Source organism: Phocoena phocoena, chromosome 12 (genome assembly GCF_963924675.1).
Source record: "Phocoena phocoena chromosome 12, mPhoPho1.1, whole genome shotgun sequence".
In the NCBI taxonomy this organism is placed as follows: Eukaryota; Metazoa; Chordata; class Mammalia; order Artiodactyla; family Phocoenidae; genus Phocoena; species Phocoena phocoena.
Genome location: NC_089230.1, coordinates 30,980,677 through 31,006,916, shown reverse-complemented (window position 1 = coordinate 31,006,916; position 26,240 = coordinate 30,980,677). Strand labels below are relative to the sequence as shown.

The following is a 26,240-nucleotide window of genomic DNA, read 5'->3' as shown; positions in this document are numbered from 1 at the left end:
ACCGTACCAGAAGGTAGACCTCAGTGGGAATGGAAAACAATGGATATTCCTAAATCTGAGAAAAGAGCAGTGACTAGATCCACCCAATTGAGAAACCACTTATCCCTAACTAAAGTTGTATTTTTATACTCTTAGGGCTTTCTGGCTGTTCTCCCAGTCTCTATTTGCCACTGACTCTCACAAACAATTTAGGACCACTTTTTTGAACAGATACAAATAAATCAGCCTATGGCATTTCAAGAAAAAAAATTGTGTATCAAAACATTTTAAGTTTACTATTTAGTTGCTTATTTATTTTTCCCGTGCTTTGAGACTATGAAGAATTTGAGGGTGCTTTTAGGCAACACACATAATCTAATAATCAAAAATATACTAAAAATCAGGATCAGATAAAATGAAAGTGAACACACACACACACACACACACACACACATTCACACACACAAAATCAGCTTTGAGCTTCCTGGAAAACATAGCCCCAAAGAAAAGTCCAAAAGAAGAAAACTTAACTTTCTCAGGCCAAGCAACACTTTATAGCATTCAGTTCTGAAAGAAATTACTCAGGGGACTTCGTGTAGGGAACACTTAAAGATATAGCACACAATAACTTCAATAATAACTCCACTGCAAATATAGATATAAAGCTGCTTATATCTAAGGCTTATAAGATATAAGGCTTCTTCTTATTGTGTCCTTCCAAAAAGATCAATTTCATGATACTAAAAAGCAACCCTGGGAGATCAGTCTGCAGTGAATCAAAACGGTGCCCAAGGATATGGCTTTCTTAGATTGTGGTTCAAACCCTGAATAAAACCTACATTAGAAAAAATCAGAATGGATGAATTGCTTCACTTGAGAACACTCATCTATTAATAGATGTAGGTATAAAGTGTCATTGATTGAAGGATGTTCCAGCCAAATACTGTAAGATCAACTAATAGGGGAGTGGCCAAGATGGCAGAGTAGGAAGACCCTGAGCTCATCTCCTCCATGGGCACACCAAAATTACAACTATTTATAGAACAACTCTTTTCTTTTTTTTTTTTTTTTTGCGGTATGCGGGCCTCTCACTGTTGTGGCCTCTCCTGTTGCGGAGCAGAGGCTCCGGACGTGCAGGCCCAGTGGCCATGGCTCACGGGCCCAGTCACTCCGCGGCATGTGGGATCTTCCCGGACTGGGGCACGAACCCGGGTCCCCTGCATCAGCAGGCGGACTCTCAACCACTGCACCACCAGGGAAGCCCTAGAACAACTCTTGATGAGAAGAACTGGAAGATTAGCAGAAAAGATCTTCTACAAGTAAAGATATAAGGAAGTAACCATGAGGTGGGTAGGAGGGGCAGAGTTATGGTATAGTCAAGACCTGTACCTCCAGGTGGGCAATTTACAAATGGGAGGATAATTACAATGGCAGAGGTTCTCCTCAAGAAGTGAGTAGTCTGAGTCCTACATTAGGCCCCCAAGCCTGGGGATCCTGCACCAGGAATGTGAGCTTCCAGAACATTTGGCTTTGAAGGTCAGCATGGCTTACTTTCAGGAGAGCCAGAGGGCTGCGGGAAATAGAGACTCCACTCTTAAAGGGCCTACACACAATCTCACATGCTCTGGAATCCAGGGCAAAAGCAGTAATTTGAAAGGAGCCTGGGTCAGACCTACCTGCAAATCTTGGAGGACCTCCCGAAGAGGCAGGAGGCAATCTGGGGGCATAGACACTGGCAGCAGAGCTCCTCGGTTGCATAGGACATCTCCTACCAAAGGCCACTTCTCCAAGGCCAGGAAACATAACCTACCTTCAAGATACATAGAAATAAAATCAGCAAATTAGGCAAAGTAAGGCAACAGAGGAATATGTCCAAAATGAAGGAACAGGATAAAATCTCAGAGGAACTAAGTGAAGTGGAGATAGGCAATCTCCTCTACAGAATTCAAGATAATGATTGTAAAGATGTTCCAAGAACTCAGGGGAAGATTGGATGAACAGAGGGAGAAGTTAGCAGTTTTTAACAAAGGGTTAGGAAATATAAAGAAGAACCAAACAGAGATGAAGAATACAATAACTGAAATGAAAAATACATTATAAGGAATCAATAGTAAATTAGATGATACAGAGGAATGGATCAGCAAACTGGAAGACAGAGTAGTAGAAAACACTGAAGCTGAACAGGAAAAAGAAAAAAAAAAAAAGAAACGAGGACAGTTTAAGAGACAACATCAAGCATAGCATTTGTATTATAGGAGTCCCAGAATTAGATGCGAGAGAGAAAGGGGCAGAGAACTTATGTGAAGACATAATAGCTGAAAACTTCTCTAACCTGGGAAAGGAAACAGACATCCAGGTCCGGTAAGCACAGAGAGTCCCAAATAGAATCAACTCAAAGAGGACCACAGTAAGACACATTGTAGTTAAAATGGCAAAAATTAGAGATAAAGAGAATACTAAAAGCAGCAAGGGAAAAGCAGCAAGTTACATACAAGGGAACTCCCATAGCGCTATCAGCTGACTATTCAGCAGGAAGTCTGCAGGCTAGAAGCGAGTGGCAGGGTATATTTAAAGTGATGAAAGGGAAAAATCTACAACTAAGAATATTCTACCCAGCAAGGCTTTTCATTCAGATTTGATGGAGAGATCAAAAGATTTAGAGACAAACAAAAGCTAAAAGAGTTCAGCACCACCAAACCAGCTTTACAAGAAATGTTAAGGCAACTTATCTAAGCAAAAGCGGAAAGGCCATAACTAGAAACGTGACAATTATGAAAGGAAAATCTCATTGGTAAAGGCAAATATACAATAAAGATAGTAAATCAGCCATGTATAAAGCTAGCAGGAAAGTTAAAAGACAAAAGTAGTAAAATCATCTATATCTACAATATGTAGTTAAGAGATACACAAAACAAAAAGATGTAAAGTATAATTTCAAAAACAGTAAACATTGGTGGGGGCGGTTAGTAAAAATGCAGGGTTTTAAAAATGTATCTACTTAAGAGATCAGCAACTTTAAATAATCACATATAATAATCATATATATAATATATATAATATATATATACTGCTATGTACAGTGTGGGGAACATAGTCAATAACTATGTAGTATGGTGACATATTGTAACTAGACTTATCATGTTGATCATTTTGAAACATATATAAATACCAAATCACTATGTTGTGTAACAGGAACTAACATAGTGTTGTAGGTCAATTATACTTCAAAAACAAACTCATAGAAAAAGAGATCAGATTTGTGGTTACCAGAGGTAGGGGGAAGGGAAGGGGGAATGGCATGAAGGTGGTCAAAAGGTACAGACTTCCAGTTATAAGATAAATAAGTACTAGGGATGCAATATACAACATGATAAGTATAATTAATAGTGCTGTATGTTATATATGAAAATTGTTAAGAGAGTAGATCTTAATAGCTCTCATCACAAGAAAAATATTTTTTTCTATTTCTTTGATTTTATATCTATATGAGATGATGGATGTTCACTAAACTTATTGTGAGAATCATTTCATGATATTTGTAAGTCAAATCATCATGCTGTACACCTAAACCTTATATAGTGCTGTATGTCAATTACATCTCAATCAAACGAAAAAAACACCAACAGTGGACTGGGACCAATTAGCTCAAAAGCCTGCTAGCACCAAACTCAAGTTTTTACACATCTAGTGACTTCCCTGGTGGCGCAGTGGTTAAGAATCCGCCTGCCAATGCAGGGGACACGGGTTCGAACTCTGGTTTGGGAACATGCCACAGAGCAACTAAGACCATGCGCCACAACTACTGAGTCTGTGCTCTAGAGCCTGAGCCACAACTGCTGAGTCTGCATGCCACAACTACTGAAGCCCATGCACCTAGAACCTGTGCTCGACGACAAAAGAAGCCACTGCAATGAGAAGCCCACACACAGCAACAAAGAGTAACTCCTGCTCTCCACAACTAGAGAAAGCCTGCACACAGCAACGAAGACCCAACTCAGCCAAAGAAAATAATATATACATTAATTAATTAAAAAAATTTTTTTTACACATCTAGTTGTTTTAAGCATTGCCCAAAAAAACAAAATTTTAGCCATTTAGAGCTGCCTGTCTGCTTTGCATACTTCACCAAATAGCGCCCAACATCTGCTGGTCATAGATAAGATAAACCCTGTGATTATATAGGTGCCAAGCTGCTGCTGCCCTTCAGAGCTTTCTGCCCCAGAGGCTTCCTGGGAGACTGCTGAGAAACAACACATAAACATTTAAGTACACTCTTTTCTGGGAATTTCCTTGCCCTTCTCTCCTTCTGGATGTCCCCCTCCCCCAAATAATCTCTAGATTGTTTGGTTCTGGTTCTGTGAGGGACTATTTTCAGATGGATGGATGGTTATAGGAATAGGGGTGTGTGTGTGTGTGTGTGTGTGTGTGTGTGTGTGTGTGTGTGTGTATTTCCTAGCTCTGCCTGCTGAAAGAGCACAGAGGCAATGATTTCCCAGGAGCGATGGGCATTCCTGCCACCCGGATCTTAGTTTCCACATACCATTCTCAAATAAAAGGAACTGGGGCTCCTTGGACAAATGGCTAGCCCCAGGGCTGTCATAGGGAAAGAACAAGATGAAAGTACAAGACGAGCCTGGAATATCTCGTGGTTCCAGAAAGTAAGGAAGTGCTCAATAAAGATGGTGTCATTAAAACAAGATACACAAGTCAGCTTGAAACATTGGCCAAATCTGGGGTAATTTGAGAACAAAATAATAAACGGTAATGTTTTAGGTCAGGCAGCTATAACAAAATACTATAGACTATGTGGCTTAAACAATAGAAATTTCTCACAGTTCTAAAGTTCAAAATCAAGATGCCAGTAAGGTAGGTTTATTTCTTTTGGCTTGTAGGCAGCTGTCATCTTTCTGTGTGCTCACGTGACCTCTTATTTGTGCATCCATGGAGAGAGAGAGAGCAAGTTTTTTTTTTTTTTTTTTTTTTTTTGCGGTACGCAGGCCTCTCACTGTTGTGGCCTCTCCCGTTGCGGAGCACAGGCTCCGGACGCGCAGGCTCAGCGGCCACGGCTCACGGGCCCAGCCGCTCTGCGGCATGTGGGATCTTCCCGGACCGGGGCACGAACCCGCATCCCCTGCGTCGGCAGGCGGACTCTCAACCACTGCGCCACCAGGGAAGCCCGAGAGCAAGTTTTTGATGTACCTTCTTATAAGGGCAATAATCCCATCATGAGGGCCCCACTCTCATGACCTCATCTAACCCTAGTTACCTCCCAAAGGCTCCTATTTTCAAATACCATTGAGGGTGAGGGGATCAGCCTATCAACTGGATGTGGGGGACACCAACATTTGTAATAGAATATGATGGATCAATACCCATAGAGTAGAAACCACGAACACATGGTGATATGAATAACTGAATAAATAAATAAATGGGGAAGGAATAAAAGCTCTTTGTTAGAGTAGAATTCCAACTAATAAATGTAAAAAGTGATGGAAATAAATGATCACCATTTGGCAAATGTCACAGTAATAACTGTTTTAGTCAAGAATCATCAATGAAGGCTAAACTTAGTGGGTTGAAGTATAATGAGAAACAGGATAATTACATAAAACTGATTAACCTCACAAGATATTTATTAACCACAAAGAGAAAAATAGTAACTCTACAGTGGAGAAACCTGGTAAATCCTACTTTAACTGAGAGATCAAAGTCAACCTCAACAGTAATGGGACAAATCAACATCACATGCCCTCTAATGTGATACACTGAGAGTATACAACATTACTTTTGTGATATTCTTGCAAAAATGTAAAACTTGAATTTAATCAGAGGAAACCTCAGACAAACCTAAGTTGAGAGACTCTTTAAAAGTCTGAAGTTTATGAAAGACAAAGAAAAACTGAGGAACTGAGATTAAAGGAGATTAAAGGTGATTAAAGGAGTCTAAGGGGACGTAACAAGTTCATGCAATCTGTGATCCTAGCTTCAGCCTGAGTTAAGGGCTCTGTCTATATATTATACCTCTGGTCCCACATAATGAAAAGTACAGAAGCAAGCAGTAAATAAAATGGTTTTCAGTAAATACTTATTGATTGATTACTTACCAAGGAATCTAGGTAGGTAGAGCCCTCTGCTTTCATCAGCTTCCCTCTCTTTGAGTAGCAATGTGTTTTGAACCACCCACAGAATGTAAGTGTGCATGTATACAGGTTAGAGGAGCTCTGTCCTTCACCAGAGAATTTATAGCATATAAGCTAAAAAACTGGGTGGCTGCCTTGAAAGTGCTGAACTCTGCCAAGTAAAGATGTTTCATGATCTCAGAGGTGACTCTCATTCGTCCTTAACTCTGGAAAGCCAGAGAGCCAAGGCTCCTTGTTGATGTGTCCTGAGGACACATCTTCAAACGGTTTACCCAAAGAGTGGATATCTTGTCGATTCCCCCTTTTGGGAAATGTCACTGGAAAGACCATAAGTTCAACTTTCTACTGTATTTTGCCAGAATACTCTCAAAAATTCACCTGTAAACTTCCAGTTTCCAAGAATAGTAGGCTAGGTTATTGAGATCATCTCTCTTGATGACAACAACTAAAAATAATGGGCAAAACTCACTTAAAAGCAGTGATGACCTAACATGACAGTAAAGAATTGTGAGGTTAAAATTAAAAGGGAAAATGGGAGCCTCAGGAAGTAAGCTAGAACAGAAGCTGCTTTTGCTCTGGGGCATTTGAAAATTCAGGTAAATTTTAACTTTTGTTTTGACAGCCTTGTGGAGTGAAATGGACATAAATCAAAGCTCAGGGCATATAAAAAGTTCAGAATTGAAGAAGAGACCTTAAAAAAAAAGCTGTGACCCTTTAGAGGGACTGTCCTCAGAGTAAGGTGGACAAGAAGTTAACCAGTTTTTACAAAGATTTGCATCCAAGTTGCAATTCACCTGGGTGGCACTGAGACCCTGAGCCCTGAATTGGATTTAAGGTAGTTCTAGACTTGTTGTGCCCCAGGTACCTGGAAACCACACAGATTTTATTGGAAGAAGAGACTTTTATCATCTCCTCACATTATTCCTGAAAATATTTTCATTAACAATGACCAGCACAAAGGTGACCTAGCATTAAAAAACAAATCACCATAAGAAAGAAACAATAAGAATAGAAGTAGGCCTACAAAGATTTCAAACACTAATTACCAGCTACAGACTCCAAGCTGACTATATTTACTATGTTTAAAGAAATGAAAGACAAACTTGGAAATAGCTTACAGGGAGAAGAAACCCATATCAAAAAAATGGATAATAATTGAGAATTCATTAAAGAGATTTAGCTGATGGACAAATTATTGAACCAGGGAATAGATCAGAAGATGTTCCCTGGAAGGCAACATGGAAAGATAAAAAGACAAAAAGAGCAAGAGATAAGAGAATAGACTTAGAAGGCCTAACATACTTTTCACTTTAATCCCAGAAGGAGCGGAGAAAGAAGGTGAGGCGGAGAATATGAGACACTTGTACATATAAAAATGGCTGGGAATTAAAAACAACCTGATAAGCAATCTTTATCCACAGATTCAAGAAGCCAAAAAAATCCAAGAAAGATATATAGAAATGCACAACTAGACCCAGCACACCAAAACTACAGAAAGCCAAAGGCAAAGAGAAAAATCTTGAAAATGACTAGACAAAACCCCACTTTCCTCCAGAAATGCCTCATTGGAAGCTTAGATAACGTAATTCCCAGAGCATGAACCAAGATAACCTTAAAACAAAATCCTGCCATCTCTTAAATTAACACACTTCTGGTTTCCATTAATAGTTACAAGAAATTGATATCCAGTGCTGGTTAATACACAGACACACTAAAGCTCCTGAGCAAAAAAGAAAATTTTGTTTTTAATTTCAGTTTAATTTTCCAGAGAAGTCAGACTTGGAGGGCATCCACCATTTAGTAGGACAAATCAAAAGAAAGTAACCACTGAAACATAATATATAATGATTTGACTCTCTGGGTCTAGGTAGAGAACCTGATGAATTTTCTACAGATTCTTTGTCAACTTTTTCAGAGTATATGGTTCACTACTCACCAGGTTTCATTTCTGAAAGATTCCGAAAATCCTTTTAATTTTTTAAAAGCTAAAGTTTGACTGTCTCATTTATAAGAATGAAGAAGTCTTGCAGGTGAAGGGAGGTGGCATGAGAAGTGGGAGTAGCATTAGAGGGATCCAAGAAATGTGGAACCCGTTCTCAGCTCTAGACTCAATTCGTTGTGTGAGTTGAACAAGCTGCTCTACCTCAGAGGACACGGTTTTTCCATATGCCTGACTTCCTACATTCCCAGCCACATTACCTTAGAGTAAATCTAGATCCCAATAACAGGCATACACAGTTGTTCTCTGGCTCCAATCTTTGCCTGTTAGTGCAGGACCTTAAGTCCTCAAACTATTTCTAGGGTACTCTCAGGTGACTCACATGTGCTCATGAAACCAGCGATTATCATTTTCTGTGATTTATACCTTCTTCCTTCTCTCTTAGATTCTGTCTGAGAGTCTGCCGCTGCAGTTTCCGAAGTGAAACTTAAATATCTTCCCCATCCCAAGGCTGCAGTTCAGGGTCCCCTTGGGAACTGAGGGCTAGCTCTGGAGACTTCGGGGCACCAGGTGGGTGGGTCTTCCATTTTGGGGTTACTCACTGTCTCCTGGTGCAGTGCTGCCCCGAGCTCCTATGCTCATAGAGAGATCAGTGACATCCCGACATTTTGTTTCCTATAGCCCCCACACCCTCAGGAGGACTGCCTCAAGTCTGACTGGGTAAAGAGAGGAAGGCAAAGAAAGAGGAGGAGGCTATAAATACATAGTCATGAAGTGACATGAGCCAGACGCTCAGAGTGAAGCTTCTTTCATGGCCGCCCACTCTGCTTAAGCTTCTAGCATGCCTCAAAGCGTTAGAAGAGTTCCTTCCTAGAGACATGACTAGGTAACGTACCAGGGATCATTAGTTTGAACATTTCTATAAAATCAAAGTGTTCCAGGAGTGGGCCCCTTCTTATTGTATTGGGTTTAAAGAGTTCGGGCAAAAAAGAGTGGATATATGTATAATGTATAGCTGAATCAGTTTGCTGTACAGCAGAAACTAACACAACATTATAAATCAACTATACTCTAATAAAAATTAAAAAAAAAAAAAAAGAACACTCGGTAATTCAAGAAAACTTAAGAACCACCAAGCTGGAAACACTGGTGCCGAGCGCGAACGTCCCATCTGTAGCACATACATCGTAGACCCACCCCCCTGCTGTCGTACCCACACCCCTCACACCCACCCTGACCCAGACCGAGATGAAACAGGCTCCAATGCCAGCCTTTCAGGTCACTCCCTGAGTAAGAGATGGCTTAAAGAAAAAGAAAATCTTTAATGGAATCTGTTCTCAAATAATATGTTACAACAAAATATGAAGAATGTACACAATACAAAAATATTTAGAAGAAAAAAAAAAGTTTGGGCAATGCATCAAACAAAATGGTTCCCTGAAATCACTTCATTAGAGATTTAGTCGTTTGGATTTTTTGTACTTTCTAGCTCTTTATAAAAGTGCTAAGACTCCTGGGCTTCATTGGAAGACAGTCTTGTTTGTCAGTTGGCTGATGAAAGGACAATGCAGAGATGGGCCACAGTTTGAAGCCTTAGAAAGAGAAAGAGGTAGAGAGTAAGAGCTATATGATTTTTTGGTTTCTCTCATCGTGTAACTTATTTATTCATCCTTTCTTTTTATTGCAAAACCATTAGCTGAGGGCTCTTAAGGGTTGCACTGTGTTCCCCTAAAGATATGGTGAAGTCCTTATCTCCAGTTCCTCAGAATGTGGCCGTATTTGGAAATAGGGTCATTGCATACATGTATAACTAGTCAAATGAGGTCATACTGAAGTAGGGTGGGCCCTAACCCAATATGACCTGTGACCTTATAAGAAGATGGCCATGGGAAAACACAGAGGCACAGGGAGAAGACCATGTGAAGATGGAGGATTAGAGTGACGCGTCTACAAGCCAAGGAATGCCAGAGGTCGCTGGAAAACCACCAGAAGCTAGGAAGAGGCAAGAAACGATTCTCCTATCGGTTTCAGGAGGAGCATGGCTCTGTGACACCTTGATTTCAAACTTCCAGCCTCCAGAATTATGAGATAACAGATTTCTGCTCTTTTAAGTCATCCGGTTTGTGATATTTTGTTATGGTAGCTCTAGGCAACTAATACAAGGGCCTATGTGTCGAACCTCATTCTAGTGGCTTTGGATCAAAGTCAAATAAGATGTGGTCCCATCTTCAGGAAAGTGCTAGATAGGATTTCAGAGAGAGAGAGAGACAGAGACAGACAGAGAGAGAGAGAGTGAAAGACGGAGGGAGAGAAGGAGAGATATTAGATAAGAGGTTTGTATTACTAGGAGAAGGGCTTTAAAAACTTAATATGTACACTCTAAAATAAAGGAAAGGATTGAGCTGGAAAAACTGGAGCTCTGATAGGATGATATAGGTAAGATACCCTCTGTCTTCTTCCTTTTGAAGTCCTGAGATGACAGCTTTGGAGATCAAAAAGGTGGTTTATGTTCACAACAAAAAGGAAACAGTAATCACTAGAAGTCAGCATGGGTTTACCAAGAAGAGAATGTCTCTCAGGGTCAATTCATCACCTTTGACAGGGAAGTCAGACTGGTAAGTGACAAAATGTAGCAGGCAAAGTGTAGCAAGAGTTTATTGACATACCTGGAAGTTTTCCTTATGATATCCTTACAGCCAAGATAGAGCGGTTGAGCTGGGAATTGAGGGAACAGCTGTACCTATGGATCCATGACTAATGAATGGAACTATGACAATCTGGGCTGAGGTTTCCATCGGAATGCCAAGGAGCTCTTTCATAGGTGCTGCCCTCTTCAGTATTTTTATCAGTGAATTGGAAGGTCAAGCATTACCAAATTTGTCTTTGATGGGCTAGATGCCTCCATCTACACCTGGATGTGTGCACTTGGTTCTGGATAGAATCACATAGTTAAGGAGGCCATAGGGAAGCCAGAAGATGTTTTGAAGGGAAAGGCCAAGTTGATGACCTGAAGGAGAGTAGCCATCATGTAATATAAGAAACTGGTGAGGTATTTGGGGATATACAGGCTAAACAATAGAGAATGCAAGAAGTACATGAAGCCGAGGGATACTGTGTTTTACTTGGATTGAAGGGTTGTAATCACCAGGTCAAGTAATAGGAAGGCAAACTCAGCTTGATATAGAAGGAACTTTCAGATGTTAGAGTAAAAATAATACACCCACAATGAAACCTGAAAGATATCAAATCTCTATGGACTCATCTACAAATTTAGTAAAAATTCTAGCAGGATTTTTTTTAAGGAACCCATCAACTTATTCTGAATATGTAGACGAACAGAGGCTTATAAATAGCTAAATCAGTTTTGAAAAAGAAGAGCAAAATGTAACTATTTACCGAAGAATGGTAAGATATACCGTAAAGCCAGGATAATCAAAGAGCGTGGACCTGGTACAGCCACAGGTAAATAAGCCAATGGATCAGAAGAAAGAGCCCATGTGTCTAGGGGAACTTGGTACACGAGGGAAATAACACTCGAATCCATGAGGCAAAATGGAAGGACGGCTCAGTGGGTGTTGTTGAGGAAACTGATGGACTCTACAAGGGAAAATAGAGTTGGAAAACTTACACAATGTACAAAGATGGGTATAGATGGATTAAAGAACTAAATGTGAAACATAAACTCTAAAGCAAATAGGAGAAAATACAGAAATATATATTTGTGATCTTGGAGTAGAAAGGACTTAATGAAACTTCCAAAATGCAAAGCATAAGGAAAAAATTATTCAACTGTCCATTTCAAAAAATAAAAATCTTGAGTGATGACATATAAAGTTATCAGGTTACTGACAGATTAGAAAAAAGTTATTTGCAATGTGAAACCATAAGAGGTTAATACTTAGCTATATAAAATACCCCAAGTAAATATCTAGGATATATTGGGTTGGCCAAAAAGTTCGTTTGGATTTTTCTATAAGGTCTTACACACTGGTCTGACAGGCACACATAGCTGACACTTCATCTGCATTTAGAATGTAAAGTCCAGTGGTTAGGTGGATCCAGAATGCCTACGACTGTGTCATGGCTCTTCCTCTTTATGACATTTGGCAACCCCTCTGAACTTTAGTTGCTTCATCAGTAAAATAACACAAAGAGACTGGTCATAAAATTTACATAAAGATTAAATGAGATAATATAAACCAGAACAGCATCTGGCACATGATGAACTCAGTCGTGGCTGTTTTTGCATCTCTATTTCATTTTGATATTATGAGTCCAATAACTGTTACTTTCCTGCATATTGTATTTCAAAATTAGTGTGGTAACGCTTCTGGGTTATTAATCAGGCAATTAAGTTTTTCTTTAATTAATAATCAGAAAAGGAAGTCATATGCCTTCCCTGAGACTGTGCTCTGGTGGTGTATGAGGTGTGCCTCGTGGATTAACCATTAATCCCAGAGTGAAAACTGAATTCAGCATTGTAGAGCTGGAAGGGATATGGGAGACCATCTTGCTAGTCCCAGCCCTTTCGACACAGGAGGATGCAAAGACCTGGAGGAGGTAAGTGCCATGCCCTGAGTTTGCACTGCAAGAACCATAGCACTTCTTCTGTGGTTTTGATTAATTAATTATGACTAGAAAAGATAATTAGGAAATCAAAGTGGTGATTAGGAAAGATTAATGTCACCAGCTGGCTTTGTCAAATGGGTGTGAACTGTCTACATGAATAATCTCACTTAATTAGAGACCTAGACCCAGAGGACTCATAGTTATTCCAAGTATGAACTTGCTGGACTTCCACTTGACTGTTGCTTTGTTTCAGTAGGTGGAGCCACTCTCCCTCATTAGAATAAAGTAAACAGATTTAACTCAATTATAAATAGAAAAAAAATATGTGCTCTCCGTCACTGAGAGTTGCACAGAGTGACGACTGCCTCGAAACCCCCGGTGCAGCGGTGAGCAGTGCTGGAGCATGAGTTCCAAGCCAAAATCCATAGGGATCATCGGAGCTCCTTTCTCAAAGGGCCAGGTGAGTAAAAACCCTGGTTTTGAATAACCGGAATTTATGAGAAAGTTTCGAACTTCAAAATTACTAAGGTGTTAATGTCTAGTTAGTTAAATTCCCTGATACAACCTGACCTGAAATCTATGTTTTAAAGTCCTCTCACCATTTTGCATCATTGTATAATTATGGTCACAAATCCATTTATTCTTATGGCTCCTAATCTCAGCCACAGCTAATTTTATTTAAATCTGCTGAATTTTTCCTCATAATTTTTTAAGAGAAAATATTTTTATTTGAATGGGAATAGAATATTTCTGCACTGTAGCTACTTATTTAGATTTCCGTGCTCTCGTTGCTTTTGGTGTTACTGTGTATGTAGAAGGAGATAGAATTTTAAGAAAACACATTTGTTTAGTTATGTAATTAACACCTAGAAGAATTTCATAGACGGGCAGCAGCCTTTAGAATTTAAAAATGTGGATAACCTAAACATTATTGATTTATCAACTTTGCGAGTGATTTATATTATTTTAGGGCTTTCATGATTCTATAAAAGTACTGATTTCATGGACTAGGTAGAGTCCCTTGTGCACCTCTCTTTGAGGGAGGAAAAAAGAAAAACAAAAAAGGAAACCCACCTGCAAGTTGACCACATTGAAAGGACCAATGAATTTATCAAGCTCCCAGATTCCAGAACATGCCAGCCACACGTAAATGTACAGTCTTTTTTTTTTTTCTGCCCAGGCACACTCATTCTGGTAAATCTAATGAGATTACAGATATCTTCGACTCCTGTAAGCGTCTGTGCTAAAAGAGGGGGGATGGGGAAGTACAAAAACAAAAACAAACAGGATAGAGTGTGAATTGACACCTTCCCAGGCTGATTTTTTGTGGTTGTGGTTGTTTTAAATGGGGTTTCTCAGGTGTCTTAGAGCTTTCTCTTTGCCCGTCTGAGCAATGTATTTCTTCTCTTAGTTTTGAACTCTTGCTTTGCTCTCTGGCTTTTTTATTACAAAACAAATTGGGACAGGTCGGAGGTTAGAGATGCAAACTGCATTTGGACTGTCAGTCAATACTGCTTCACTTTCCCTGGAAATCTTCCAAAGGTCTCTCCTGAAACACAGGGACATTTTGCTGACAAAGAAGTGTTTCTTTTAATGCTGGGGGTAATTGCAAAATCCACAATGTGCTCACCTATTCTTGGGACAGGTTCTAACAAAGATAGCACTGAAATAACTGATAAAAAAAGAAGGAAGGAAAGAAGAGAGGAGGGAGGAAGGAAGGAAGGAAGGAAGGAAGGGAGGAAACGGCTTGAATATGCTCTGACCCCTCGACCTCAGCAGAAGGCCAAATGCTGATAATAACAGCCATTCCAGGGGATAATATTTTGAAATATAGCCAGAGGCATTTTCCATTCTCCATAATTCTTCCTTCCTGACTTCTACAGCTCTTCCTTATTAAAATATGGCGCGGGGCTTCCCTGGTGGCGCAGTGGTTGAGTCCCCTTGCCGATGCAGGGGACACGGGTTCGTGCCCTGGTCAGGGAAGATCCCGCATGTCGCGGAGCGGCTGGGCCCGTGAGCCATGGCTGCTGAGCCTGTGCATCCGGAGCCTGTGCTCTGCAACGGGAGAGGCCACAGCAGTGAAAGGCCCGCGTACAGCAAAAAAAACGACAACAACAACAAAAAAACATAGCCCCATGAGAATGAAGCTTATTGTCTTGTGATAGTAAGGACTCAGAGAGAGAGATTTTTCTACACTAAGCCATAGCATAGAAGGGAAAAAAATGGCCAACATATAAATTTCTGTCCTCACTTAAAGGAGGTAAAATTGGATAAATAGGCAAAAGGGAGGATTAAAGGGCTAGAAGGTTGAATCTGAAAAAGGACTCCATTCCCTTGCAGGGCAGTGGTTAAGGGGAGGAGGTGGTGGCAAAGAATGAAGTAGGTATTGTATTGATTTTACTGTTGAGTTAACTAAGGCTCAGAGAGATTTGAGAACTTGCTCAAGGTCACACAGCTTTGACTGTGTAATTCCAGACAGGACTGTCTGATACCAGAGCCTGTGCTCCTGACCTGCACTGGTGCATCTTTAGATCTACAGCGGATCTTAGAGTTGCAGTCAGTTAGGGAATGGAGCCCAGCTTCAAAGTCGGTAGAGCTAACAAAGAACAATGAGAAAAGACCAATCATTAGAAGCAGTTTGAATCAGACAAAAAAAAAAAAAAAAGCTAAAAAGTGTCACTCTGTGAAACTGATCGACTGTGATATTGTAATAAGTATACAGCTGGGCCTCCATATCTGAGGGTTCTGTATCTGGAATATCTTTATGTCATTTTATGTAAGGGACTTGAGCATTTGTGCAGGGAGCAGGGGGTAGGGGGAGTAGGGGTGGGGGGATGGGGAGGTGGTGGGGTAGGGTGGGTGTCCTGGAACCAATCCTCTACAGATACTGAGGGAGGACTTTCATATCAACTAAGGAGTGTATAAGATTTGTTGTGTGTGTTTTTTTTTATAATTCTTAAACTTCAGAATGGTGTTATTTTTATTTTTTTGGCGGTAGGCAGGCCTCTCACTGTTGTGGCCTGTCCCGTTGCGGAGCACAGGCTTCGGACGTGCAGGTTCAGCGGCCATGGCTCACGGGCCCAGCCGCTCCGTGACATGTGGGATCTTCCCGGACCGGGGTATGAACCCGTGTCCCCTGCATCGGCAGGCGGACTCTCAACCACTGTGCCACCAGGGAAGCCCCAGAATGGTGTTATTTTTAAAATTTTTATTGAAATATAGTTGATTTCTAACGTTGTGTTAGTTTTGAGTGTACAGCAAAGTGATTCAGTTTTACATATGAACGTAAATTTTAAATTCTTTTCCATTATAGGTTATTACAAGATGTTGAGTATAGTTTTCTGTGCTATACAGTAGGTGCTTGTTGGTTATCTATTTTATATACAGTAGTGTGTATATTTTAATCCCGAACTCCTAATTTATCCCCTCCTCCGTCTCCCCTTTGGTAATCATAAGTTTGTTTTGTATGTCTGTGAGTCTATTTCTGTTTTGTAAATAAGTTCATTTGTAAGGGGTGTATGAGATTTGTTCTAAAGTTTGAAAGGGAGAGGGAAAAAGGGCAGGGGGTTTTATCAAATTGACAATTTTTGAGCATCTACTAAGTGTCAGCTCCGTACTACAAAACACAGTGCTGGAAGTGTAGAAAAAATTGGACTGAAATCTAATAATGGAGAAAAGACAAAACAAACACAAAACCAAGGCAAAATCTGAGCCAAGCAGCACGCTGTTGGAGTTTAAAGAAGGAGAAATTGTATCTACTTGAGAGGGGGTGGGAGTCATACAAAAAAGGAGTGGAGTGAAGGAGCAAATGTGTCCATCTGAGTGTGGGGCGTCCCTGGCTGCCAGGGACAGGAATTTGACATGGAGGATTTACCCGGCAGCCAGGGCAAATCATCCTGTAATTTGAGTTGGGGAGAAATATCTACTTAGTTTGGTGCCACAGCACAATCCTGGGGATAGATCCACGTGTCTTTTGGCACACCTTCTCCACTGAGAACACAAAGTAACCTCCTGTATTGAAAAGGCTTGTTGGAAATTAGAATCAGAGAGACACATGCAAGAACCGGTTCTTTAGGTGGCTAATCTGCCAGGAGGCTGGAGAAGACTTACAGCCAGGAGGAAGCGTGTTAGCTTCCCTGATGTAAAATGAGCAAAGGTAGAATTGTGCCAACTGTGCTTAACCAGGTCAAAATACCTGAAATACCGGGTAAGTTTTGTGGTTTCGGCTCCCGGGTGATGATTTTCCCTGCTGCCTGCTTTCTCCCCAAGAGCCCTAACTTACCACCGTGAGGACCTGCAAGTAGGTCTTTCTCATGCCATGCTCTTTTTTTTTTTTTCCTTCCTTATGTTTTTACTCAAGCTGTTCCCCTGGTTTGCAAAGTTTCTCTATCACCCTATCTATTTTCCTGAACACCTACTCACGTTGCAGGACTCAGCAGAAATATCAGCCTACTCCACGCAGACTTCTCTGACACACTCTGCTCCTGGCAGAGTTAGGATCATCCTGTTTTTGTGGTTATGAATCTTGTATCTGCGTTGAAGCAAGTCTCTAAGCGCTGTAATTGGGATTAAATATCCAAATCCCCTATTAGCTTGTTAGTTACTCAAAGACAGAAGCCCTCTCCTTTTAATCACTCTATCTCCATCTCTCAGAGTGCTTTTGCACAAAATATGTGTTCACTGTGCTGGTAACGCGGTGCGATGGAGAAGAGGAGATGCAAGTTTTGGAAACTAAAGAATGCGGATGTGAACTAAGGCTCTCCCACTTGTTAGGAAAGTTATATAACCTTTCTGATTCTGGATCTTCATATCTGACATAGGGGTAATTCAATCTACCTTGCCGTGATGATTAAATGAGATAATGTAAATTCCTGACTCTGTAGGTATTCAAAAATTGATACTCTTCAATTGATTAATGAAAAGGGTTCCTATTGTGGGCATCAGTTTGTCATGATAATGTCTGTATTACTCTATTTTTTAATTGTTCAGCCACGAGGAGGGGTGGAAGAAGGCCCTACAGTATTGAGGAAGGCTGGTCTGCTTGAGAAACTTAAAGAACTAGGTAATTTGAAAAAATTAATTACTTTTTATTGAAGTATAGTTAATGTACAATATTATATGTTACATATATGTACAATATAATGCTTCACATTTTTAAAGGTTATACTCCATTTACAGTTATTGTAAAATGTTGGCTTATATTTCCTGTGTTGTACAATATATCCTTGTAGCTTATTTTGTACATAATAGTTCGTACCTCTTAATCCCTTACCCCTATATTGCCCCTCCCCACTGGTAACCACTGGTTTGAGCAAGGTACTTTTTAACTTGAAGGATCAGCCTGATTTTCTTCTCACTCTGAAGGAAGGACCAGGCTCCTGCTAAAAGAGGGTGTGTCTGGAGTGACATTTATACCACAGAATTGCAGCATTGGCTATAACCTTAGAAGTACAGCCTATAAAAAAAGCAGCGATGGGGAGCATGCTCAGTAAATACTGTTGGATGAATATCCTCACTCAGATCTTTTGTCTTTCCAGCCAGACTCTTGCATAAGAGAATGTGTGTGTGCAAGAACTGGGGGTGTGTCGTAGGGGAGTCAGAGGAATTGAAAATGAAAAGCCAGGGGCAGCAGGAAGTACACTACTAGCAAGAGGACCCCTATTTGTGAAAGGAAAGAAAAGAAAACAGTAATATGATAACAATAATAGTACCTAGTGTTTGCATGGTGTGTATATGTGTACACATATACATATACATACATATATACGAGCATGCAAATGCAAAGTGATATAATTTTAAAAGTATGGGCTAAAGTAAACGTCATCTTTATATTTAGAACTCTGATGAAGTGTTGGGGAGGATATGGAGCAACTTGAACCCTCGTGTATTTCTGGCGGGAATGCGTAATGATACAGCCACTTTGGAAAGCACTTTGGCAGTTTTTAAATAAACATACATTTACCTCTTGACCCAGCAAATCTTCTCCTAGATACTTACCCAAGAGAAGTGAAAACATATACTATAAACACTACCACCCGAATGTTTGTAGCAGTATTATTTATAAAAGCCAAGAAATGGAAATGAAATGCCTATTAACCGGTGAATGGATAAACAAAAAGTGGTACATCCATACCACGGGATAGTACTCAACAATAAAAAGGAACAGACTGCTGACATAGGCAAGAACATGGATGAATGGCAAAGACGTCATGCTGAGTGAAAGAAGCCAGACACAAAAGACTACCAACTGTGTGAAATTTTAGAAAAGACCAAAGCATAGCAGGACAAAGATCATTAGTTGCCTGAGGGTGGGGCAGGGATTGACCATAAAGGGGCACGAGGGAATTTAGGGGGTGATGAAAATATTCTAAATCTTGATTATGGTGATGGTTGCAAGACTGTAGATATTTCTAAGACTGGTTGACCTGTACATTTAAAGTGAGTGAATTTTAGTGAATAACAATTATACCTCATAAAGCAAAAAAAAAAAAAAAAAAAAAAAAAATGACCCCAAGAAAGAACAGAATGCTTGGGGAAATGGACTAGACTAGTCCCTCTGTTGACAAGCATAATTTGGTCATATTTTATATCAGGTTGAGTCTCTTGAAGGTGTTAGTGAATCATGGATACACACGGACATTTAATGACTACAGCATACAATGACTGGTTAGTTCAGAACACTGTACTTATATCACATGAAGCTCGGTAAATTGAAGCCTAAACAGGGCCTTTTAGGGAGTGACCTAGGTCCTTAGAAACTTTGGGCTAGCTGCAATTTCTTTTTTAAAGAAGTATAATAATAGAGCTTTTATTTCCTGACCTCACAAAAGCTTTTAACGCTCGTTGCTAATCATATGTTCTTATTTAATTCAGACAGTCCCACTATGAGGCAGGTACGATGGACAGAGCAGGGAGCTGAGCTGCTTCAGCTGGTGACAGATTGGACTGAAACCATGGGCTGTTAATATAGTGTGAGAAAATTTAGAAAATATTGGTGTATTTTCTTCTGGGCATAAATATATATGTATACATATTCTTTTAAAAACAATTTCTTCATTACATATACAAAACACGCTTATTGTAGTAAAGTAGACAGCACATAAACAGAGACAGAGACCAAGACAGTGATGCCACCCATTAAGAGCGAACCAGCTTATCACTGTCACACTTTCGTGTCTAGCCTAACTGGCTCGATTCAAGAAGTATCGATATTTGCAGAGAACCCAGTATACAGCAGGCACAGGTGTACAGCAAAGGTGGGATGATGCTGTCAGGCAACAGTGGACAAGATTTTTTACCTTCACAAGTTTTTACAGCCATTCCAGACTTTTTTTTTTTTTTTTGCAAATACACCTATTTGGTAAAATTAGAATCATCCTACAGGCTGTTTTATAATCTCTTTTTTTACTTAGTAACCTGAAACTTTTAATTTTAATTATAGACTGTGATGTGAAAGATTATGGGGCCCTGACCTTTGCTGATGTCCCTAATGACAGTCCCTTCCAAATCGTGAAGAATCCAAGGTCTGTGGGAAAAGCAAGTGAACAGCTGGCTGATGTGGTGGCAGAAATCAAGAGGAACGGAAGGACCAGTCTTGTACTGGGCGGAGACCACAGGTCTTTTTTAATGATTATCTCTATGGAAGTCTGGCACAAATACTGTAAAGGAAGTATCACCAAAACCATGAGAAGAGAGAAAATAAGGAAGGGAGAGCATTGATCAATATTTTACACCAAATTTTCTGTCTTTTTTCTTTTAAATTTATTGGTTACTACTTTATTTTGGAAACAAATTTAGCTCTGTTTGAAGGCTTGCATTATCTTTATAACAGCAGAAGATACATGACATGTGAATGGATTTAGGCAAAATATTCAGGCTTACATTTCTAAATAAATGAGCACTGAGGAAATTCATAGTCAGTTTACTGTACTTGATTACTGATAATAGAAACAATTCATTTAGGTCAACAACTAAAGCATGCGTTTTCCCGTTATAAAAGTTAATAATTGTAAAAAATTTGAAATACACACACATATATAAAAGGGAAAAAACAATGGCAGTTGTAATTCTCTAACAACCGTTTCTACTGGAATTTTGAAAATCTGGCACACTTCCTTCCTGCCACAATTTTTTCCTTGTGTATGATTTTAACAATTGTGTATTATCCTGTTTTGTTCTTAATCTACACTACCAATTTCCTTATGTTACTTCATGATATATGCAAGCATAATTGTTTATTGTTGCTTAATTTTTCATCAAGGTATGATATCACTATATATATCCATATTTTCAGATATTCAGATTATTTTCAAATTTTCACCATTATAAATAATGTGGCAAAGATAATTTTTGCGTGCAAGTCTTTCCATGTTTACTCTCAAGGTCCCACGATATGTTATCAGAAGAAGTATAATTAGATAAAAAGTACAAACATTACAATAGCTCTTGATGCAAGGGTCAGTTACCTCATCCCCCTCCGTTTTCTCCCCTAAAGCCAAAGAGTTACCAGGGCTTCTGTGACGAAACTGCCATTGAGAAACTGGAGCTCACTTTCTTTTCTAAGCGGAAAAATTTGTAAGTGGAAATTTTAAGAGTGGCTAATGGCCAAAGGAAAAGAAACCTGTAGGGAAAGACAAACATCAAGCTGAATCATCAATACCTGAACATCAAGAAACGACTGCTTGCACTTTGAGAATCTGAAAGTTCATGATTCTCTGGAGGATTCCTGAACATTCACAAGTGGGAGAATGCAAGCATTGCATGGCAAATCCTGATCTTTTAACTTTTGTGTAAGATATTACTTAGCATTTTCATTCCAGCAAGTTTTCTGGAGCTTGGAATGTTTGAGATGAACTTTGAGGGTTCTGGATCTGGCTAAGAGCGGGTCCTTAAATACATAGCAGGAGACTAGGAAGTTCCAGCAGAGGATCTGAGTGAGTGAGCTCCCAGGATGCTCTGGCTGAAGTGGATGTAAGGACTTCCGAGTGATGCTCCCCAAATGTAAAAGAATTGGATTTTAAGAAAAATGGAAGGACTCTGTCATAATTCACTTGGGAGAATTAGTATTTACCAAGAGAGATGAGAGTACAGAAAACGAGCCTGAGTTAACCCTGAGAGTTGAGCGGTGTCTCATGCTAAAAAATTTCTTGTGTGGCTACTGTCTTTTCACACAGTTAATTTTTAGTTAAACTATAATTTGCAATTTTATTAGAAGGTGGTTTTGAAAAAAATTACAAATTTATTAGTAATGCCATTGAAGTGAATAAATATAACTCGTTAGTAAATATTAAGTATAAGCTATACTTTATTGTTATCATTGTTTAATTGGCATCTCCAGTTTAAAACCTCTCAGAAATATTAGCCACTTTGACTTAAAGGAAAATCAGGTGAGGATGTTGCATTTATGATATGATGTATGTAATGATACTGCAAACCTGATGTCCATACAAACTTCTTTTCCTCTCAAGTTTGGCAATTGGCAGCATCTCTGGCCATGCCAGGGTCCACCCAGATCTCTGTGTCATTTGGGTGGATGCTCACACCGACATCAACACTCCACTGACAACCACAACTGGGAACTTACATGGACAACCTGTATCTTTCCTCCTGAAGGAACTAAAGGGAAAGGTAAACAGCTGGTTGGTATTTTGTTACAAAAGAATTATCTTTAGCAGAAGTTCAGGAGGCGGAAGGGAAGTAAGAACCCCTGTGCCATCTTCTTGATTAACTTCTCAAACTTTTTTTCTGGGCAGCCAATAAGCAATGGGTGGGCGGATAGAGGTGGTGAGGCTCTGTACCTCTACCTTACTTGATAGTTTGCAAACTGACTTCGTATGTAGCTTCCCTTCTGATTCTTAAACTACCCTTTTTAGTAGGTGGGGCAGAGAGGAATCCTCTATAAACAAGTTAACAGAGGTTAACAGACATACCAAATGTGCAGCAAGGACCAGAACTGGTCTCCCGGCACCTCCTCCTTCTACTACAAACCCCATAGCCTCTCATTCTTACCAAGTGTCCCCTCCACATCATAGGGCCTTTTCAAACATGGAGTTTTAAAATGAGGATTATGGTGGTTTATTATTTAGCATCTTTACTATGAGAAGCATATATCTAAACCACAAGAGGAAGAACTTCCTCCTCCTTGGAAACTTCTTTTCTAAAAGACGTTAAGATGAAATTCCAGAATGAGATTTAACATTGTAGTTCATAATTTTATTGATATGCTGTAGCATATCAATAAAACAATTTTTATTGATTCAACCTTAGCAAATTGGCCGTTGTGATGATACTTGGGGATCAAAACCTCCTTAATGTTAAATGTCGGCAGCAATGTCTTCCGAACAGATGACCAAAGTGATAGGCTTGCAAAATGCGTAGCCGGCTCATGGGAAGAGCCAGGCGTGGCTCCAGGACATCTGAAGATATGGTCAAACCAAAGGTCTGATCGAAAATTTCCCTTAGCTACTCTCAACCACCCTCTGGATTAAGTCTTTACTGAGAAAGAGAAGAAAAGAAGGAAGCTACGAAAGTAATGGAAGCACACTGATTTCTTTACAGAAGAGTTCCAGGAGAGCAGGGCAGAGTGGAAATGGGGCGCAGGGCAGGTAAACGCTGACAAGTGATTCAGGTTAGGTGTGGGCCACAGGGTTGAAGCTGGGTAAGGCCAAAGCAAACAAGGGTAGCACAGGCGGGCAGGCACTTCATTCTTCATTTTGTATTATATTTTAATGATTTCCCTGAGATTTATGTTCTAAACCAGACACACGCAATCTAACAAGTGTCCTTAACTTTCAATGTAAGATTTGCTCAAGAGAAGCACATATAACCCAATGGAACCATTGCAATTCTAGATTCCCGATGTCCCAGGATTCTCCTGGGTGACTCCCTGCCTATCTGCCAAAGATATTGTGTATATTGGCCTGAGAGACGTGGACCCTGGGGAACAGTAAGTTTATTCCTTGATGTGACTTTTCTTCCTTTTTGTCCTTTCTCTTGCTAGGTGTGCTGGTCGAGCCAATGAGAAAAAATTATTTTCAGCACCAAGTCTATATATCTATATCTACACATATTTATATGTATACACGTACATACGTATACGTGTATGTATTCAGGTGATTTTTACGTTGACTTGCTATTTAGAAATATATTGATATATACATACAGTTCACCAAACTTAAATATTTTTTTAAATCTCACCACACTGATCTTTTCTTTAAAAGGAAACAAGAGGGCATACGGTCAGTCTCCTTATAAATTGTAGATTAATATATCCTCTTTCATAGCTACATTTTGAAAATTCTGGGAATTAAATACTTTTCAATGACTGAAGTGGACAAACTGGGAATTGGCAAGGTGATGGAAGAAGCATTCAGCTATCTACTAGGAAGGTATGATACTTTGTGTGTGTGTATGTGTTTGTATGTGTGTAACATAAATATTATGAAAAGGACTTGCTACTGACACTGGTCAATGTAAGTTATTAATAAAGCAAGGAAGTACAATCATGGAACTTTTATAAAGTAAGAACTGTATTTTTCTACAAAATATTAAACCACCAACTTTAAACTGAATTCCTTTCCCACCTCTTAAAAGAAAGAAAAGGCCAATTCATTTGAGCTTTGATGTTGATGGACTGGACCCGTCTTTCACACCAGCTACTGGCACACCAGTCCAGGGAGGTCTGTCTTACAGAGAAGGTCTCTACATCACAGAAGAAATTTACAAAACAGGTATGTAAAAATCTGAGTGAATAAAGAAGGAGGTGTACACCCGGCCAATATATATTGATACCTCCCAAATCTGAAGATCGAGCCCCAACAGACACTTCCTAAATGTCCATTGCATGATGCAATGACTGAAATGTTTTCAGTTATTACACCTCTTTCTATTCCCAGATAATATTTCAAGTCAGTCTGTACTAAATTAAAAATGTCAACTATTTAATAAATTACATTATTTCCATTTGTTGTTGTAGGGCTACTGTCAGGATTAGATATAATGGAAGTGAATCCATCTCTGGGGAAGACACCAGAAGAAGTAACTCGGACAGTGAACACAGCAGTAGCAATAACCTTGGCTTGCTTTGGAGTTGCCCGGGAGGGTAACCATAAGCCTACTGATTACCTTAACCCGCCTAAGTAAACATGGAAACGTCATATAAAAATCTCACAGTTAATGACATAATTAGCAAATCGACTAGTTTAAACTTCTAGTTATCCTCCCAAAGGTTTGGTCTTTCAGAAAAATGTTTTGCCTTGGTAAAAGTTAGTACAATTAGCATAAACTGTATCAATTCCCTCTTGGTATGAAATTCAAGATATGGAAATGCTAACTTTTGTGAAATTAAAAAGCTTATATTCCCATTTTGGCAAAGGCCTTATCGTTAGAGAAATACACATTCATTTCCAAATAAAAATATGCTGGCATTAAAAATAAACACCTATATCAGCCCCCGCACATAGAATGGAACTCTTGATTTCAGGAGATAAAGCTACCCAACCTGAAAAGGGACCATATTTCCATGTTGTTCAAAGCTGTAATCCCTAGAAACTTCTTTTCTCTTTATCTCTTTCTAAGGTTCTGTCACTGCTACACAGGTTTCTAAATACATGCAAAACACACACACACAGGTGAGAGTGTCAACCTGGAAAAGCAACTGATTTATTTTTAAAAACAGAGATTAAAGAATCACCACTTAAGGATGATTTTATTAAGCTTATGCATTTCTAGCTATGTTATTTTCTTTTTTTTTTTTTAAAGAAGATGTTGGGGGTAGGAGTTTAGTAATTTATTTATTTATTTTTGCTGTGTTGGGTCTTCGTTTCTGTGCGAGGGCTTTCTCTAGTTGTGGCAAGCGGGGCCACTCTTCATCGCGGTGCGCGGGCCTCTCACTATCGCGGCCTCTCTTGTTGTGGAGCACGGGCTCCAGACGCGCAGGCTCAGTAGTTGTGGCTCACGGGCCTAGTTGTTCCGCGGCATGTGGGATCCTCCCAGACCAGGGCTCGAACCCGTGTCCCCTGCATTAGCAGGCAGTTTCTCAACCACTGCACCACTAGGGAAGCCCTAGCTATGTTATTTTCTTACATGACTTCCAACTCATTTCATATAGTAAGTTCAAGTCCATGGCAAAGGCAAAAACTTGCCAATCTACACTAGAAATATTAGCCCATTTACTTGGAAATCTATGATAAAAAACTTAAGCCATTTTAAAAAGAATATGAACCTATTTGCTCCAGTAATGCAATGAAATCTAGAGTCCTTTACTTGACAAAAATCTCTTATCCCAGATACACCGAAAGAGATTTATGTATAAAAGGATTTGTAGTAACTATTTTACATGTGTGGTGCCTTTAAACCAGTGTATTTGAAGACTGAATAAGTCATTAATACTAAAAAATAAAAACAATGGCCAAGATAGGAAAGACTGAGAGTAAAAGTCATTTAATCAGATTATGTCCCCATTCCTAGGTAGCTCTAGTACATTGTTGTGGATATGAACAACGTGTAGCTTACTTTATCTCTTAGAGACAAAAACATAGGGAGATGGGAGTTGGAAGTCAACAGATTCACCATTTGAATCAGAATAAAACAATCTGAACATCACTGCCTCTACT

At 39.6% G+C, this 26,240-nt stretch overlaps 1 protein-coding gene across 2 annotated transcripts; it reads left to right on the top strand.

The window, feature by feature from the left end:
* The first annotated feature begins 12,761 nt into the window (after positions 1-12,761).
* On the top strand, positions 12,762-24,989 carry ARG1 (arginase 1). Of its 2 annotated transcripts, XM_065888530.1 has the most exons (8): positions 12,762-13,087; positions 17,617-17,689; positions 20,069-20,243; positions 22,095-22,254; positions 23,478-23,572; positions 23,910-24,014; positions 24,220-24,356; positions 24,602-24,989. In XM_065888530.1, the coding sequence occupies exons 1-8, from the start codon at positions 13,031-13,033 to the stop codon at positions 24,766-24,768; spliced, it is 969 nt and encodes a 322-aa protein (XP_065744602.1). In that variant the 5' UTR covers positions 12,762-13,030; the 3' UTR covers positions 24,769-24,989. The 2 variants fall into 2 exon arrangements, with proteins under 2 accessions (XP_065744602.1, XP_065744603.1); XM_065888531.1 differs by lacking the exons at positions 22,095-22,254; positions 23,478-23,572 and having other exon boundaries at positions 13,031-13,087; positions 24,602-24,768.
* The last annotated feature ends 1,251 nt before the right edge of the window (positions 24,990-26,240 follow it).

What these genes read in the sequence shown, in the direction of transcription:
- ARG1 (XM_065888530.1), top strand. Translation starts at nt 13,031, where the DNA reads ATGAGTTCCAAGCCAAAATCCATAGGGATCATCGGAGCTCCTTTCTCA. An exon ending in GTACTGGGCGGAGACCACAG is followed by an intron (nt 20,244 to 22,094) that starts GTCTTTTTTAAT and finishes TTTCCTCTCAAG; the next exon opens with TTTGGCAATTGGCAGCATCT. An exon ending in AGAAGAAATTTACAAAACAG is followed by an intron (nt 24,357 to 24,601) that starts GTATGTAAAAAT and finishes TTGTTGTTGTAG; the next exon opens with GGCTACTGTCAGGATTAGAT.